The sequence below is a fragment of the Platalea leucorodia genome (assembly GCF_965183815.1).
Source record: "Platalea leucorodia genome assembly, chromosome: 9".
NCBI classification, from domain to species: domain Eukaryota; kingdom Metazoa; phylum Chordata; class Aves; order Pelecaniformes; family Threskiornithidae; genus Platalea; species Platalea leucorodia.
Window position 1 is genome coordinate 31,806,211 of NC_138831.1, and position 18,509 is coordinate 31,824,719.

General features: G+C 40.5%; 1 protein-coding gene across 10 annotated transcripts in view; it reads left to right on the forward strand.

The window, feature by feature from the left end:
* The first annotated feature begins 5,954 nt into the window (after positions 1–5,954).
* The window catches only part of TBC1D2B (TBC1 domain family member 2B), a 49,799-nt gene continuing 37,244 nt past the window's right edge, over positions 5,955–18,509 (forward strand). For 4 of the 10 annotated variants that reach the window (XR_014229203.1, XM_082321932.1, XM_082321931.1 and 1 more), the window contains exons 1-2: positions 7,357–7,733; positions 14,776–14,929. Coding sequence is in view for 9 of the 10 variants with exons in the window: in XM_082321932.1 (XP_082178058.1) it covers positions 7,389–7,733; positions 14,776–14,929 (499 nt within the window). In the remaining variant the exon portion in view is untranslated. Of the gene's footprint in view, positions 6,044–7,356; positions 7,734–8,317; positions 8,395–9,449; positions 9,536–13,786; positions 13,884–14,775; positions 14,930–18,509 lie in introns of those variants that run through there. The other 6 variants (XM_082321938.1, XM_082321937.1, XM_082321934.1 and 3 more) reach the window with 6 other exon arrangements.

The window sequence follows — 18,509 nt, forward strand, 5'->3', positions numbered from 1 at the left end:
CTCAGACTAGCCACATACACAATTTACAGTATTTTCCATGAAGCACAAGCACTTACTGTTTTACATCTGCTAGTGTTGGTATTAATAAAGATGATGCTCCAAGAGGCAGTTAGGATTTGAGGTGGGGAGAATGGGAAACATTTGCCTTCAATAAACTGAAGTGTTTTTGGAGCAATTCTGAACACATGCCATGAAAACGTAGCTTAGTCTTTAAGGAGCAACATTTCCCCCTTCTCAATCATCTACACTTTGAATCTTTTTCTAGGACAGAGATCTCTTTTTTCTAGACTTATGCAAAATTGCCATTGATACTAATGTAACAGGGTCAGAACAAGTATTTATTACCGCCAGGTAAGCCAGTGGTTTAATGTAATTGCAAATTTGGCATATATTGCTAGCAAAATTGGGTACAGGAGAGCAGCTGTCTGGATATGATGGGATAATTTTCCCCTCACATTTTCTTACATAATACTATTATTTGATATCTGTCTTAGAAAGGACTTGAGGTTAGTTTGGCACCAAGTTTGAATGTTGTGACTTACTCCTGAGTCTGTATTTCCTCAGTTTTCCATGTGCTTCCTGTCTTTATCCAAAGCCAAAGCCAGAAGATCCAAAACAGAAAACCACAGGAAAAGCTTCTCTGGTAATGTTTGTCTTGAGCAGAAACAAATAGCAAGAGAGATTTCCTGCAAAATCATTTTCTTGTGACAAATGTAGCCTGGATTCTAGACCAAATAGTCTGGCTAAATCTGCCTATTTTAGATAAGATTATATCAGTTACAGATTCTTATTTAAAACACACGTATGTGTTTTTCAGTTTACCATCTTTAGTTTTTTTCGATCCCATTCAGCTTTGACAAATACATTTACCCTTTACTAGAATATTTGATTTATTTCTTGAAAAGGGGCGAATGGACCCATGATAAAGTTAGGAATTAAAAGGATTTCAAGAAAGCTTATTTGCAAAGAGCTGGTGTGACTGTTGTAACTTTTAACTAATACTTTTAAGTATGGTAAGCACTTCATAGTCCGCATCAAAAGAAAAGTTCCTGTGCAAAGCATTTAGGCTGGAATTTATCCCACTGAAGTTTAAACACGGAAATGATTTGCTCTCCATCAATATCTGCTGTTTTGCCATTGATGCTAGATGGAAGCTGGAGTGAATAGGCTTTTCACTTGCAACATACATTCCATGTGTGGGTTATACCGAACTTGCAACTGCAGCTTTAAGCCTCAGTTAAATATCTAAAGACTGGGGAGATGAATCTGAGCTTTCTAAGAGATGGACGTTCAAAGTGAAGATAAAATGGTAAGAAATAAGAAAAGCACGTCTGGATAAGAATTACAACAGTGGGTATTGTTGGCACTCGGGTTTGTGTGTAAGTTGTAGCTATAAGCTAATATTGAATCATCCACTGAGGCACACAGATGAAGGGCTTGTCAGGGCTTGTAACTAGCTGCAGCTCCTGGGGAAGTCCACTGGAATGAGACAGCGACGGTTTCTCAATATACCCATGCCTGCCATTATCTGACACCAGCATTAAGCCAGCAATGAACAGGTCTCTCTTCAGAGAGGTTTCTGTTAGGATTTAAATGGAGGGAGGGAAGTGATCCACAGCTTCTGTACATGGGATGAAGGAAGTTCAGGAGCTACTGAAGAAATGCAGTTTCGTGGTTGCAGTTAATACAACGAAAAGGTGTCAGCCAGGATATGGTGTACTAAGAAATTAGTTAGAAAGTCAGGAAAAGGGCCACAGTGTGACTGACAGGTGAGAAAACCGGCTGGGCCTCTGAAATGTGCAGAGAGCAAGAACAACTTTTGGGCACAGCTTGCATTAGAAAGTAGTTAAAAGCTTTGAGTGTTGCCGTGAGTTAGAATAGTTCCGTGCCATCTGTGCCACCATGCAAATGTTCATATCAGCCACTGCACCTGGGAAAATGGGCTTGTAAACTCTTAACAGGAAAAAATGTAAATCTCTAACGTTAATGAGATGTGATGTCATAAAACACTGATGGACTGTAGAACGGTTATGTAAATAATACCATGGATTTGTAGATTTTCAGAAGACCCTTATTCAGCAAAGTTAGATTGACAGACAAATGTATAATCCAGTAGACCTGTAGTATGTTTCCACACCTTAAAATTGACCTTCTGAACTAAATAAGAGCAAGTAATGGTAAAAACACTACATTACAACTATCTCCACTAAATGCTGTAGATAAATGCCAGCACAAACGTCCATGGATTTGTACCGCAGTGACAGACTGTTTCCTGTCACCTCTTTTCCTCTTTTTAGTTTTATGTGAGGTAGCTTGTCTTGTGTACTACAAACTTTGCTAATCTGATGACCCAGGTATGCAGTCTGAGGACTTCCCTTATGCACTTTGTAATTAGTTCTGTTATGAAGAATTGGGCAGAATATTACAATTTGCATAAAGCAAGGCAAGGAATCCCTGCAGCTCAAGGATCGTTTGTCTTCCTGTTTACTAGTCCAGCTCTCTGATCTGGCCATCTAATCCCAAAGAAATCCCCTTCCTCCATTCTGATAGTGCAATGGTAGACTTCTGACCGCAGGAACATTTATGAATTAGGGACTCCAAAATGAATTGTACTAACCTCTTTTGCTTTCTCTCTTGGCTCTTACTTTGCAGGGTGACTCTTCAACGTCTCCTTCTTTCCTGTTCTAAGAAAATCTGACTGATTATCAAAAGTGATTTTGAGCATCCCTCGAGTGAATGTTCTGGGTTCATCTTTAAACTCTTTAGCCCAGCATAGCTTAAGCTGCTACACAGGGAATAAAGGTAACCTTAAACAGCCCTTCACTAAGTTATTCCTCACTCTGTGAGACAGTGGATATAAAACTTTTGTGATCCATTCTATCCCACTGGATCTTTCCTGATTCTTGTTATATGTAATGCTTCCGTGTAATATAAAACAATTACACAAAAAGGATTACGTGAAGATTTTTGTTCAAGTCTATTCTATGATCTCCTCTGATCTTTCTTTTTACCGGACACTTCTGTAAGTCCCCACTGAATGTACGTATTCTTAGGTTCTCCACTGGGAATCAAGTCTACACATGGAAATAAGTTCCACTGTAAGCAGCCGAAATAATTGTGTTTTATTAATTGTGTCATTATCTGTGTTTATATCTCTTGCCCATTATGTTTTTTGTCTCTACAACAGCACTCTAAATTCTTCTGCTTATCCTCTTCAGCATTCCTATCAAGCTCTATAGCAGTTCTCTAGCCAGTCTGGATCTACATGAATGCTGACAAGCCAACGATTATGTGCATACAGATTGTCCAGTTCGTTGCTACAGTTAAGTAGTTCCTGCTTTTCTATTCATAAGGGGTCTAATTTGACTCTCTACATGGCTACCAACTTGTCTGGATATCTTTACAAGTCAGATCACAGATGTGTAACTAGAAATCAATGCTGCCATTCACTGAATTGTATAATTGTTGCTTTTTCATAGTGAAGAGTTCTCGATAAGATGCCGTGCAACAAAAAGTAAAAGCAATGCATTTAATATCGTCGTGTATTCAATTGGTTTTATAGCAGACAGTTAACTGAAGTTAAAGTAGGTCTTTCCTACTGAATCGGAAACTACAAATAAGCTTCCCTGCTTATTCATGGTTTGTATCTTTTTTTCCATTTTGAGAGGGGAACACAAATGGCGAATGTGAAACAGGAAAGGAGCACCCCCTAGTGTTTAAAGAATAACACTGGAGCATGAAAAGTATATGAAATTGCCCATCAGTTAAAACATATAGACCATGTAATTATTTGGCTGACTTGTTTGCATATAAGGAAATAATTTTCTGGGAATGTAATAATATGATGTTCTTCATGGACATTGTGGTGTCTGAGAGGCAACGGAATGTAGAATGACGTATCAGACTGCATCAGAAATGGTAATTTGGAGAAATTTTTTGCCTGTTTGTCTCCGTTGGTAAAAAAAAAGCTTAGGAAAGTTTTTGGCTCCTGATCTCCAAAGAATTTAAATAATAGTAGGCCAAAACCTTTCACTCTTTGAAATAAGAGTGCAATACTGTCTGCAAGTACTACACATAATCAGGCTATAGCAGAGTGACAAAATTTATCTTGGCAGTGACAGTCACAGACAACATTGTGCAAGAACCTGCAAAATATTTGTTAAAATGGAATAGAAGTAACCGTTTAGCCTGTATCTCAGCATGCAGGTTTGGACTGACACTGTGTGGGAGAGGGTTTGAGGGGAACAGTCGTCTGTAGTTCCATTATTCTGGAAAACAAAAAACGGTAGAAGTTCAGTGTGAGCTCTGAAAAAATCTGGGTTTCATCTCTAACTGAATCCCTATATCTCAGAAGATACCAGACAAGAGACAAAGTCATTTTTGCTTTCTGTTTTGTGAAAGGAAGCAGTGTACACTCTCAGCCATTCTAATTTTGGAGCTATGATCTCACTTTAACCAAAAGCACAGTACAGATGTGCTGCTTGTAATTTATTGGTGTTTTCTGCACTTCGGTAAACATGACAGCATGAGCCTGGCATATACACCAACTGTACTCTCTCTGCCTCCATATCTAATGATAGACTCTCACTTTTTCTTGCTTTTTTTTTTTTTTTTTTTAGAATAAAATGTCAACTTATTCAAAAACTGTGAATGCTTATATTCATTATAAGATAAAACCACTACAATTGTAATGAGTTAGACTGGTCTGTCATTTTTCAGAGTAAATACAGTTTTATTTTTTATGTGTAGTAGATGGCCTTGTTCAGCCAAAAGTGCTATTACTAAAATATTCATTAATTTTTAGGAGAGAAAAACACACCAGAAAAAAAGGGAATTTCAAATATTTTCATGTTTGACAAACTTTGTTGTTCTTTCAGGAGTATAACCACTGTTTCACTACATGTAAAATCTAATTGACTGTTGCACCATGGTTAGGAGCTACATGCACACCAAAAGCTTCATTGGCCCTCGCTTCTGGGCAGGAGGGAAATCTCATCTTGTGAGATGCTATTTATATTTGTTTTCTAGACACTTGTTAGCAACAGAATGTCACCTATAGCATCTGTGCATTTGGAACATGGAAGGAAGAAGCAGGCAAAGGGAAGAGCATTGTCTTCATTTCTATTCACTACAGCAACTTAGAAATAAGTTATATGTTATTTTCCAGTCCATATGTGGATCTGTTTGTGAAAAAAAGGGCATATATGAAATAAGGAACTTATTTCCCAAGAAGGGGAACTTTCTGTTTACATGAATTGACTGTGAAATTAGGGCATTCTCCTGCTTTGAGTAAGGAAGCTGAACAGAAAATATAAAAAAGAGAAGTACTGACAGCAAAAGTTTTGAGGCTTTAGGAATTGATTCCGTGATTTGCTGCAAGATGTAATTATTGATAGCCAGTAGGAGTCATGGGTGCTCAGCACAAAGAACAAGGCCAAGCTTCACTAAATTGATGAGATAATGTAACAGATCAGGGATAAGTGCTGGGGCACTTAAACTTGTCTAAATGACTGAGATAAGGAACTGGCAGCTTCTAAAGGCAATCCGTGTTTTCCCCGTATAACTCATGTTCTGGCAAATGACACTTACCGAGAAAGAGTATGATGCTACCAGAAGACCAAGAATTTGGGGAAGAAGATACTGAGCAGTATATACAGAAGAAACATTATTGACCTGTTGTTTAAGCAGGATCAACCCTTCTTACTTTCCACATTTATTAACAAAGCCTCAAATTTTGACAGAGCAGAATCAGTCATTCTAGTCTGGGGGGAAAAAAAAAATTCTAGCCTTAGTTTACAACATTTAATCTTTCAGTGGATCACACTTCGTGTCATGTGAGTTGACTGGGGAGATAGATAACTTCCACGCCTCGGTTTCTGTAACGAATTACTCAAGTTTCTCTGCTAACGGAACACTGGCTATTTCCTCACTCTACACGTTTCTTATCAGTAGGTGACATCCGGAGGGGAGGACTCGAAGAATTCTGCAATCCCTTCTGTCAACATCAAAGTTGAACCCATGGACAACCACACTGAATATTCAGGTGCTTTATATCCTTTACATCCTTTAGCACAGAATGAAAATATTGTCTGGCAGATGAGACTTTTTATTGAGAAATTAATCAAGGCATTTAAAAATGAGGACAGAGTAAGAAGCTCTGGGGAATTTAGCATTTCTGGATAACTTGAACTTCCAAACTGTCAGAATTCAGTCCGATGAACATAGTTCATAAACAGCATAATCCTAATAAAAACACCATTGCAAACATCAGCTCCAACCATTGCAACAACTATGTTGACAGCAAACCTTTTGTGCTGTATTTGAGAATGAAAAGCTGAATGCCATTAAATGTGGAATTGTCTCCTCCCATTTTTTGATGATTATGCCACATCAGACTGTTTTCTCTATTTGTACCCAGAGCGTTAGGCATGTTTGATGGAAATAGGCACATACTGTGTTACAAACACACGGAGAAATTACGTGAAATTATGTGTACCTCCCTGTGGCAGCTCAGTCTCTTCACAGTGAAGTTTTCTGTTACAGAAGTTCTCTGTTATTAACACTAGAAGTTCCCTAGAGTCCAAAATGTGCTAGACACTTCAGTGAAACATAAAAATACAAATCGTTTGGCCTGTAGCCATTCACAAGTCTAAACCCGCTGAGCTACAGCTTTTTACCCATTGCTGCCTGCATGTTCCACCATTTTTCCCATAAATATTATTTGGGAGCGATTTTTAAATGCCCATCAACAGGCAGAGCAGCAAGGGGTTGGTAAGAAATGTCAAACACTGCAGAGAGATTGTGAAGGCATCGTGTGGCCCACGCGCTCCTTCGGTTGCTGCCACGACGTCAGGCAGGGCACTGGGGCAGAGATAAGGTTGGGAACGGGAGGCTACAAATGAGTAACGCCGTTCCCAACAAGAGAGGGGGTTTAATCTGATCGTGGGCGAGACCGCGATTTGGAAAATACTTTTTAACGTGGCCACGAAAGCACCGGGGCCCGGTAGCGGCAAAGCGCGGGACGGCACCTCAGCAGCGCGGGCAGCGCCCCCCGGCGCGAGGCAGGTCGCTTCCACGTCAGCAGCGGCGGGCGCCGTGCCCGTTTCCTGGAAGAGGGCCGCTCGCGGCCCAAGCCCCGCTTAGGGCCCTGTCCCCGCTCTGCCGGCGGCGCCGCGCTCGGCGGCCGGGGCGGGGCGGCCCCGGGCCCCCGGCTTCGTCCGCGGGCGCGGGCGGGGGCGCGGGGAGCGGCGGCAGGGCGGGCAGGGCGGGCCGGGCCGGGCCGGGCCGGGCCGTGGCGGCCGCACTACAAGTCCCGTGAGGCGGCGCGGCACGGGCCGAGCCGGCTCCCTGCGCGGCGGGCGAGGCTGCGTTCGCGGCGGGGCGAGACGATGCCGGCGGCGGGCTCGGAGGGGGAGGAGGGCCCGGCGGCGCCCGGCGGCGGCCCGGCGGGGGAGCAGCCCGGCCCCGGCACCCCCAAGCTCTGCGGGTACCTGCAGAAGCTGTCGGGCAAGGGCCCCCTGCGCGGCTTCCGCACCCGCTGGTTCGTCTTCGACCCCCGCCGCTGCTACCTCTACTACTTCAAGGGGCCGCAGGAGGCGCTGCCCCTCGGGCACCTCGACATCGCCTCCGCCTGCTTCAGCTACCACCAGCCCGAGGCCGGCGCCGCCGCCGCGGGGGACGAGGCGGCCGCCTTCGAGGTGCACAGCCCCAACGGCGCCGTCGCCGTGCTCAAGGTAGGCCCGGGGGCGGGCGGGACCCCTCCCGCGTCCCGCGGCCCCCGGTGGCCGGGGCGGCCCCGCCGGCTGGGCGGGGGCAGGTCGCTGCCGGCGCAGGTCGCTGCCGTGCCCGGCCGTTCCCCCTCGGGCTCGGGCGCCCTCCCGCACGGCGCGGCGGGGACCTGCGCCGGCTGCGGCTCCAGAGCGGGGCTGCCCTCCGCTGCGTTTTGTGGGTTTTTTTAGAGGAAGAAAAGTAACCTTTCTCAGACGCAGAGCAGATCGGCACCACCGGGCTATCCCTAGCGTTAGTTGCATTTTTTTTCCTTTTTGATTTTGTTGTTAAAGTGCTCCTCTGGCGGGGAAGAAAATGCCCTGGTGAGCGCGGTCCTGTCGGCGCAGGGTGGGCTAGCCGGCTTGGCTGCGTGGGCTCTGGGGAAACGGCTGGGCAGAAAAAAGATTTCCAAGGAAATCTGGCGGGTTGTGGTTTTGGAAGTTGAGAGGGAGTGGTTGGATTTCCCTGTTGGGGTGTTTATTTTGAAAAGATGATGCATGACAGAAGTCTTCATCCAGACGGCTTCGGGAGGAAGGAAGAGGAGGAGGGGGAATTATTTCATGACAGTAGCAGGGGCTGCTTATCACGTTGTGTTTGCAAGGACTCGGGCTTCTCATAGGACAAGAGGTAACTGTTAGGATTGTTTTATGTATCTTTCCTTTATTGTCATGCCTAGGGAAAAAAAACCCGAGGAAACCATTTCCACTCAATAAAGAAGAAATGAATTCTCCTGAGTATCCGTTATTTTTGATTGCTATTACGGCATGTATTTCCCACAAGGAATGTTGTTGTGCATTGGGTGTGAGTTCTCACGTGAACTGTGTTGTTTTTTAGCAAGATCCTTAATATTAGACTGTAATCCATAAAGTTATTAAAGTAAAACAGCAGAATTTCCTATTGAATATTGGAAGAGATCTTTCTTATACACTTCTTTAGCAGTGGAGATCTAAACAATGATAGTAAATGCTGAGATTGTAGAACGTGATTGTATAAAGCTCTTCAGTATTCTGTTTTGATAAATATAAATGTTTGTCAAAATAAGGAATCATTAACGTACTTTACTAAAGAATAAGCAAGTTTTTTAACTGGAAAACTAATATGATAATTTTGACTATATTTGGTTAAGGAAAAGCAGTGTAATCAGCAGTTTTGCATGCTATCACATGTAAAAACTACCTTTTTCTTTGTGTAGCCGTGACCAAAGTTTTTATTGCTTTCCACAAATCTGCCTTTATAGCCTGAGTGTTTATGTTACAGAAGCTAAAATTGTAGACTTGGTGTAAGCTTTGATTTTTGATAGTTTGAGGGGTTTTTGTTTGTTTTTAATTAGTATCTAGTGACTTTTATGTGGAAATCTCCAGGTAAATACATAATACACGTTTTGTTTTGAGGATTCTTTTTGAATAGGAGGGCCTTTGTTGAGAATCATATAATTTTATGATGAGGATTATAGTGGGAAATAGTATATGTCACCTGTGTAGTAAGTAACTAGTCTGTCAAACAGTACTCTAGCAGCAGCCTCGGGTGTCTTCTGCAGTTACAAAGATACAAATCATACTCAACACCGATGCACAAGCATAAGGAACGGGGAGTTTCCTTTTTTTATAGGTTTTTTGGTATATCTTAGTCAGTGATGTTACTGCTCTGCCCGTACTTTTTGTATTCATTTTTTTCCCTGTACTCTCTAGGAAAGAACCTGCATGGATTGGAGCTCTCCTCATGTTTCCCTTATGGGGATTGAGAAAAGGTGCCAGTTAAAGAAGTCAAGGTCATTTCCGTAATTAGCAGAAAAAAATAATTTTGTATCTTCTACATCTTGTATTGTTATGATGCTTGCCCTAAAGCAGCCAAGTGATTGTCCATAAAAATGCTATTACTTTATAGGTGTTTATATAATAAATTGGGAATTAATGAAAATCTTGAGGGATACTGCAGGACCAACTGGCCTTTTGTGGCCATGTGATTTGCCAAGGGATAAGGCTTTTGCAGCTGGAATTAATTTTCTTCTACCCATCATGATAGTTCTTTAAGGCTTTTAAAAACATCTTTCAGCTAAATTAGGTAGAAGTAAAATTAAGAATGAATCAAAGATGTTAAATTAAAAAAAAAAAAAAAGCCAACCCAAAAGAAGCCCGCACACTGATGGATCCAGCCCCTGTTGAAAACAAATGTGATTTAATCTATCAAGAAAACATTACACACAGAGCACGAGGAATAAAGTCAAGTCAAATGTAGTCTTCACCCTGTAACTCACATGCCTTGTTTTCCTCAATTTGCTGCTTGTTCAAAATTTCCAAATCTCGTGATCTGGTCTTTCCCATTCAGTATTATAAGCTGAGAAGAGCAAAATGAAATAAGCAACTGGAATTCCAGATTGAAATGATGGTGCTGTTGAGGAATGCATTATTTCTTCATAATGCCTCAGTTTTTTTATTAATGTAACGATTTCATCATCTGGATTGCTCAGTCTTTGTCATCTAATGGGAGCTGAGGACTGTATGACATACTTGGGGTTTGTTTCTCAGTTTGATAACAATTTCAGGAAAAATACACTGCAGCTTTTACAGCAAATAAGGCGAATTGTTCATTATTAAGAAATGTAGATAACCAACCTGACACTTGCATGATTGTAGCTTTTCTGTATGTTTCCAACAGTTAAAGTACATTAGAAGAAGCTAAGTGTGTGTAAAAAGCTTTTCCATTTAAAATATATAACAAGTACCAGCACTTTAGGTAAAGAAGCAGAGAAAATTGTGTACTTTATGAATTATGGATAGATTATGTTTGAGAATGTTTTCATGGAAAGGACTTGATCCTGCAAATACTTGCTGTAACACAGAATGCTGGTAATACAGTCAAGTGAATATTTGCCTGTGTTTGCACAGTGAGGTCTGTCATTAAGGGATAAAAGAATTAGCATTATGAATATATAGAAATGAACAAAGGGGTCATTTCTCATTTATTTTTTAAAGCAGTGTCTTGTAGTGACACAGTTCACTTGCTTCTGAAACAAGGAAACACTGGCCAGTGATGACAGACTGTGTGTCTAGTCACTTATGTATGGATAACTTCTTTGTGAACAGTGGTGATTTGGGAGGGGAGTGGAACAGAAATTGCACAGCCTTCTTGGAGAAAAAAAACTTCTCTGGGTTATTGGCCAAGTAGTAAGCATTCCAGACACTGCAGATTTTGGAGCCCAGATCCTTGAATGTATTGGACACCAAACTTGCTGAAACCAGAATTATTTAGGAGGCCTCACTCTTAATTTGTCAATAATCTTCAAGGATGTGCCAGTGATTAATAATGGGGTGCTCGAGCTTGGAAGGTAGCTCAGCAGTGAAGGTGATTTGTTTTCTGAGCTGTGGTTTGTTTGTTTGTTTTTTTTTTTTTTTAACTTTGCTGGTTAGTGGTTGCAATGCTTTAATTAAAAATTGGGCTGCCCTCCAAAAAAATGCCATCTGACTCCAGATTTGCTGTTTGAGCATAGCAGAATTAGTAAATCTTAAGAAATGCAAACTTTCTGGTGATGTTCCCTTTTACAAAAAAGCTTGAGGGAGAGTTTGTGTTCAGAAAAGGATTGTGGCAAGAATTTTCATGAGTTTCCTCAAAATGGCAGGTCTGCTTGTTGCCTTTCTTTGGACTCTTCCTGAAAGTGTTTAATATTCACATACATGTTCCACCAGTGGGTCCGGGTAGAGGATGCCACCGGGTAGTTGTTTTGCCCAAATAATTCTTCTGTTTTTGTCATGTGTGCATCGGAAGAAGGTAGTTCCTGCAGCATCCTTAGTGGGAGAATGCAGGAGAATAGTTTTAAGTAAATGATAATAATTTTCCATCATTTATGTTGAAAAATACATGGGACTGTATGTCTCTTCACTTACAGTGTCTTTTGTTTCTCCTGTTGCCTGTAAGTTGGCAATAGTAATTCCTTATCTTGCAGCAGTTCAGATGACATTTATGGTGGTTTTTCTTCTCACAGAAATGCCTCCATTAAAATGTGACTAGCTACGGTTCGTTCTTACTTCAGAGCCACGCAATAGTTCAGTACAAATAAGGATTTTTTGCGAGATCTGATGGATGCTGCACCTATTTAAATGTTCTGTCTCTCATGGTGGGCAGTAGCCAAATACTCAGAGAAGTCATGAGAAATGGGGCAAGCATGGAAGTGTTCCTTTCTTTGACAGGTAAAGTGAACTAAAGAAAGGTTTGCAAATTTGTTTTTTGTTTAGGAGTATGGGAAGAGGGAGACTTAAAATATTCTATGTGTGTGTTTTTGTTTGTTTGTTGTTTTTTTTTTTTAAAAGTCCATTCCAAACAACAACCTTCAAAGATTAATTTTGTTTAAACAAAACTCATCTTAACAGAGATTCTCAGGATACTTTTACTTGTGAAGTAAATAATTAAGATGTCTATATTAACTCAGCAAAAACAGTTCAAAGGGAGTGGAAAACCCCATAAGAGAAGGAAGACTGTGTGTGAAGGAAGGAAGGCAAAGTAACAGGCAGGGTGTTACTGTAGCAGCAGGGTACAGAGTAGTTCTTGGGAAAATTACTTAATAGGGGAGTGAGAAACTTGTACTGCTTTGCTATCCTGTTTTACATTGAAGAACTGTAACTGCTAAGTGACCCAGTGTGTAACAATGACATCACTTGTAAACTGAGGATGTGTACGTGCTGCTCAGCAGAGAACAAGCGTAATGGGGAATTTAGAAGCACCAACAAGGAGCAACTCCAATAAAATCAATTCATGGTTTTCTAAAGACTATTGGGGAGAGGATAATGGGACAAATTGTGAAAAAGGCTCATTAAGTTGAGTCATGGGCAGAAGTTAATTGTAGGTATCACTTAGGTTGACTCTAGGTGAATTGCCTCATTAGCTATGTTGTGGTAGCAAAGAGAGCCACTTAAGTACTACATGCTGTGTTAGTGGAAGCTCTTTAAATTCTTGGTGGTTTTCTGCTGGAGCACAGTAAAACATTGCTTTACAAGGCCTGTGTGCAAGTCTATCTAAAGGGAATGTAGGCTCTCAAATTTACCAGAAATGAAGACTTGCAACTGGATAATACTCCAAAGAAAATACTTTTGTGCTAGAAATAGAAGGGGAGATGTTGACTCTTTGCAAAAAGTGACTGGAGGCTGTAGACATAAAGCCTACTGCTGTGGTAATTCCAAAACTGCCAGTGATGGCTGTGTGGATTGATGTTTCCCAGTGTCCAGTTCTTTGACACTTTTCTCAGAAACCTAATAGACACTTCTAAACTATTCTTTTCCCGTGTCTTTTTTATGAGGGAAATGTTTTCATCCAGTTTCCTGTGAGCAAGCAAGAAAAAATACATGAAACTAATTTCCATTTCAGATTAGAAATATCTTGCTTATATATCTTTCTTATCAACTGAGAAAAGTGAACCTGTAGTGTCCTCTTGTGTTACTATTTGGTTTATTTCACTACTTGATTTGATTTATGAATGTTTACTTGATTTATGTATCTTATGTCTTCTCGTGTATATGATGTACTGAGAGAAACTGGAGCAGCAGCTCCAGGAATAACTGTGTCTGTTTTCTGATTAACTTCCTTGCACAGTGCTTTGGAGCCATTTGCTGTAGGATGTTGTGGAGGTTAAAGCTCATACGGGTACAGAAAGCCAAATCGTAAAATAGAAAGCTGTCTCTATGATTGTGAAACACTAAGATGCCAGATCGCTGAGCCAGAGAGAGCGCCCTGGGGAAGCATCAGTTCTTGTTTGCCGTATTGCTTATGCTCTGTCTTGTAATTAGCTGCTCTCAGGGTCAGAATAAGATGGTAAACGGATCTTCAGTTTGACTAGACCAAAAGTGTTCTCATATGAAAAATTAAAACAAATCTCTGCCATGTATGTGCTTTATGCAGCACTTACTGTACTTCCTTTGTAAGGAAATCTGTGGTGTTTGTTGCTCTTTCTTTTGCAGCTATGCCCTGCACAGGTACCCTCTTCAGTTGTGACAAACGGAACAGGAAGCTATTTGAAATTAAGTTGTCTTTACAGAGTAAACACAGTCATTTGCCCAAGTAATGAAGGTTTTTCATTGATAATGCCACCAAGCACTCTAGGAGAAGGTAGGAGAAAGAGTGGCTAAAAGGTGAGCACTCTGTGTGCTCACGCGCTGAAGGATGGGCAAGTGTCTGTTCACAAAACTTTTTGTTAGCGAACATGCCATGTTACTAGTGCTGGGCACTTGTTCTAGACTGGCAGCTGAGGATGTATGTTGGAATAAAAATTACTTTTTCAAGTGAGCACCTGCAATGTCAGTTACCATCACTTAGTCTCTTGTTGATATTTGTCGATTGTCATTTGACATACACTGAAATTACTCTTATTGCTGTGATTCTTACTGAAGCTTAAAGTTGTGTTTGAATTCTTGCTCACTTATTACCTATTCGTGTTAATGACTGTAGGCTTGTAGATTAAATATTCATGTTGTGTTGTTTTTATTTTAAATATGACCTCTCTATAGAAGTTCGTTAGCTCATGGGATCACCAAGTAATACAGTATGTAGATTTAGTCATTAAAGTAGGAGGCATTACAAGGCATTATTAATTTGTTGGTTTCTGCTGGTAATAAAGCAAGTTAAAAAAAGAAAGCAGGAATCTTCCTGAGTGTGTATAGGACCTTTTCTTTCCATAATACAGATTTGTAGTTAAATACTTAAACAATGCTTTGTGTGTAAAATATAAGATGCTGCTGCTGCATTTTCTAATGTTTGAGTGTAAAACTGGAGGAAAAAAAAAGCATGTGACTACTGCTAATGGAAAATGGGTTTGGCATGAAAGTCAGGGATGTGTATGTGTGCACAAGATTCACCGAGTACGTTGGTGGTTATTTCTTTTAAATCATATTGGTTTTGGGTGATGATACCTTGCTGGTCTGCTAATTATCTGGGTTGGTTTTTTTTGTTGCACTTGGAATCACTGTATTCATATACGAAAGACATGTAGTGATCTCATCAGCGCTCTGGTTCTTTGTGTTGTAGGCTGCGACTCGTCAGGATATGACGTACTGGCTTCAGGAACTTCAACAGAAGAGGTGGGAATATTGTAATAACCTTGATGCAGCAAAAAGGGACAGCCGAACTTCCCCTACACCAAGTGACTTTTCCAAAGGTCTTGTTGCCAAAGACAACCCTGGTAGGTTAAAAACTTGAGTAAAAACAGAATGCGTGTTTCTATTCAGTGTCAGTTAATCAGTACAAGGCACAGCACTGGGGTAAAGAACAGTCTTAGGAAGTTTTTTATCACATCTTGCTATTCAGTAACTCTGTGTAAGCTTTGCATATGTTGATGATGCTAAAATTATTTAACATAAATGTAACTTTATGTGTGATTTCATATCTCTTATGAAACGTTGATTTGTTTAAAACCAAATTTTTGAAAATGAAGTAAAATGGAATAGTCCTATGACTAGGTTTCAATAAGTGGCAAAGTACAGTTCAGGTTAGGTAAGTTGTCTTTTAGTGGTTCCAGTATCTGAGAAGCTTAGTGTGTTAAGTATCCTGAGATGTAAACTCCAGTTTTTCATGGGAACAGGTATATTTTGCATTCTGAATGACTGTACTTTGTTCCCAAAAAAGTATGGTGTGGTGGATCAGTCTGACTGTGATAAAAATTTCCTGCCTTTTAAAACTGGAAGGCAGTCTGCCCTGATACTGCATAAGTGAAATTCCGTCTCTGTAATACGTAATACCTTCAGCCAAGCAAAATGTAATTTTAGACTAGTGTCAGAGTTATAAAAATGTATTAGTGTATTATACAACATTGTTCTGCATTTTTTACTACATTGCTCAGGCACTTCTGAATTGTTTTATTCCATTACAGAAATTGCTTGCTTGCTGATTTCTGTTATCCTTAAATAAGACTGAGTAAAATCCTGTTCTGTGTCAAGTTAGACATTAGTAAAGCTCTTTTGGGTTTAAACAGAGCCTTGACATATTTCATCAACAGATTTTATTTTGTTCATTTAAATTTGCTCATACTATAAAACCAGAAATGTTAAGCTGTCTTCTTCCCCGCCCTTCTCTCCCCTCCCCTGGTTCAGATCCCATGCTGCAGTATTGTCCTTTAACCCAGTTTACTGCTTTCATTTGAGAGCAATCTGCTTGTGGCTGCTTGCTCAACCACAGCTGGCTTGAGAGTATGTGTTTTCATAGGGGCTCAGCTTGATGTTTCAGCTACACCAATCTAACAGCTAGTCACTACTTAAAGAAAGGCCCAGCTCTCTCCATTGATCTGGCACTGGTGCTAGTCTCACCCTTCTGTATGCTAGTGCAGGGAGTGCAGCTAGCAGGAAACATCTTTTTCTCCAGGTTAGTTTTGGGCCAAGTAGCTTCCTGAAATGGTTTACTGGAGGGATAGATGAGTGCCAGGATTAGCCAAGAGAATTGTTGGGAATGCCAAGTGGGATGGTTTGCGACCACCTTTCTGGCAGCAGACAGTCTGGTTAGCAGCTTGTCAAACCATATGCTGCAAGAACACGTATTGGTGTGCAAAGATCTAACAGCTTGCAGGTGTTGGAAAGGGTAACGGGCTTTTGCTCTTTCAAACCTTTGCCTTTCTACCTTCAGCCTCTCATTCTCTGCTATGTAGTCTCCCTTTTTGCATTCTGTGGTGTTTGTCTGACCCTGTGCTGAGTTCAAAAGTTAGCCAAAAAGGAAGGGTGGGTTTTTCTTCGCTAGATTAACGAGCGGAATATATTTACTGTGCAATCGGGTGACTTCCAGAGCTGATCGAAGGGAGGGAACAAGGCATAGGGGCCAAGTATGGGAAGGCAGAGTAAAGGAGTAGTCAGGACTACCCTCTTTTGGCAGCAGATTGTTGGATCAGATCAGCTATAATGTGTAACTTGGCCCCAAATCTCTCTTCTTTCTTTTTTGTGCTACTTCCCTCAGAGCTTAGGTACAGTGTGAAATTAACCTGCTGTCCCTGCAGTCTGTGTAGATACTGTTCCCACACTCCTGTTTTGCATCAGATCTAGCAATCGTAATCCAGTCACTTTAGATCACAGATCTGATATTTTCCTTTCTTGTAAACTGTTGGGGGGTTTCTGGATCAGCAAGCTGAACCAATTTGTGTGATTTTTTTTTTTTTTTTTTTTTTTTAAATTTTATTGCTATTATTAAATACAGTGCAAGGAATGTCGAGATGAAATACATGGGCTGAGTAGACCCATCCGTTTCGGGGACAGCCTGCAGTTAAACCACATTATGTATAATTTGAAACTGTATCTAGAGTATCTCATTTTTGAGGACAAGTCACAATAATGACTTCATCATCATCAACCAAAGTGTTTAAGTAGGAATTTCTTCTGGGGAAAGTGCAAAGAGCGTGAATGATTGATGATTATTTCTTCTTTTTAAACAAATACTCCAAAAATTTCTTGTAGAGTTGGGGGACTCTCGAAGGCTCTGATTCCATGTTGATGACTAAGATATGTCTTGTGTTTTTTAAAAAAAAAAAAAAAGTGCATTCAATGATATGCTTTATACTGGAGCATATAAATTGGTTTGTTTTGCTAGTACTTGAGTACAGATGCTATCACTAACATTTTAAATGGGGAAGTAGTCCGTCTGCAGTCCAGAAACAAAATTGCTCGCTGTAGTCTTGCCTGTTTTGTCCCGTCGTCCTTCCACCCCTCCATTTAGAAATCTGGACTAGCTGGAACATGGGTAAAGCTAAGGTGCTGCTTTATGGATCAGGCTTGACAAGTTCTTAAGAATTTTCAAGCTAGTCAAAAACACTTTAAAATAATTTTTCAAAGTGGGCTGTGGGAAAGCTAATATTACAAAAATGATTCGGGAGGATTTGTCATGGAGCTGCCTTACTACCATGGAAGTCAAAGAAATGATTTATTCTTTATAGGATATGTTTGTTTTTTTCTTCTAATTGATTGAATGTTAAAGTAGTTTTTATACTTTCAGTTCTTAGTTATGCTATTCCTCAACTCCTGATTTGCATTAAAAAATGGTATGCCATGTATTTATAAGATGGGTATGTTTTGAAGTAAGTTTAAAAACAAGGTGTGTTTTTTTTGGGTTTTTTTTTTTTTTTCATGGTGATAGCATTAGCAACCACATTACACTGTTGTGCTGTATCTGCTGTGTAGTCCATACCTCTAACCAGTCAGCTAGCTGGTGTAAGCAGGGGATCATGTACAAGGAGCAACGTCAGGAAGGCAGAGAAGGTTTAGCCAGGCTGATTAGCATGTCTCTTAGAGAAAATGCATTTATTAGAAATTCAGCTCTTGAGCAATTCATTTACATGGGCCATACTATAAAGAGATTTTGTAGGCTTGTCAAATCATACAGGTAGAAGATGAAACAAGCTGTAAGTACGAAAGCAGAATGTTAGTATTCCAGCCTGGTTTTGGATGCCCGTAAGTTTTTGGTGTGGTGGGGTTTTGGGGGGGGGGAGGGGCTGGGGGGGGAGAAGTGTGGGGAGAGGCATGGTTGTATGTAGTGGTTTGTTGTTTTTTGGTTTTTTTTTTTTTTTTTTTTTTTAGTTGAAATCTATTGTATTATCTTTCCCCTTTATTAGACAGTGAATATGATCAAAAGTTAGTTTTATCTAACTTATCTTAGCTGAATTTTGTTCAGCTCAAACAGCCAAGGTCCAACAGAATTTGGAATTTAGTTTGGGCGATAAGGCACTGAAGAAGTTTCTATCAGCACTGTTCATAAAATAAGTCAAGGCAGTATAATTTGTAACCTATATT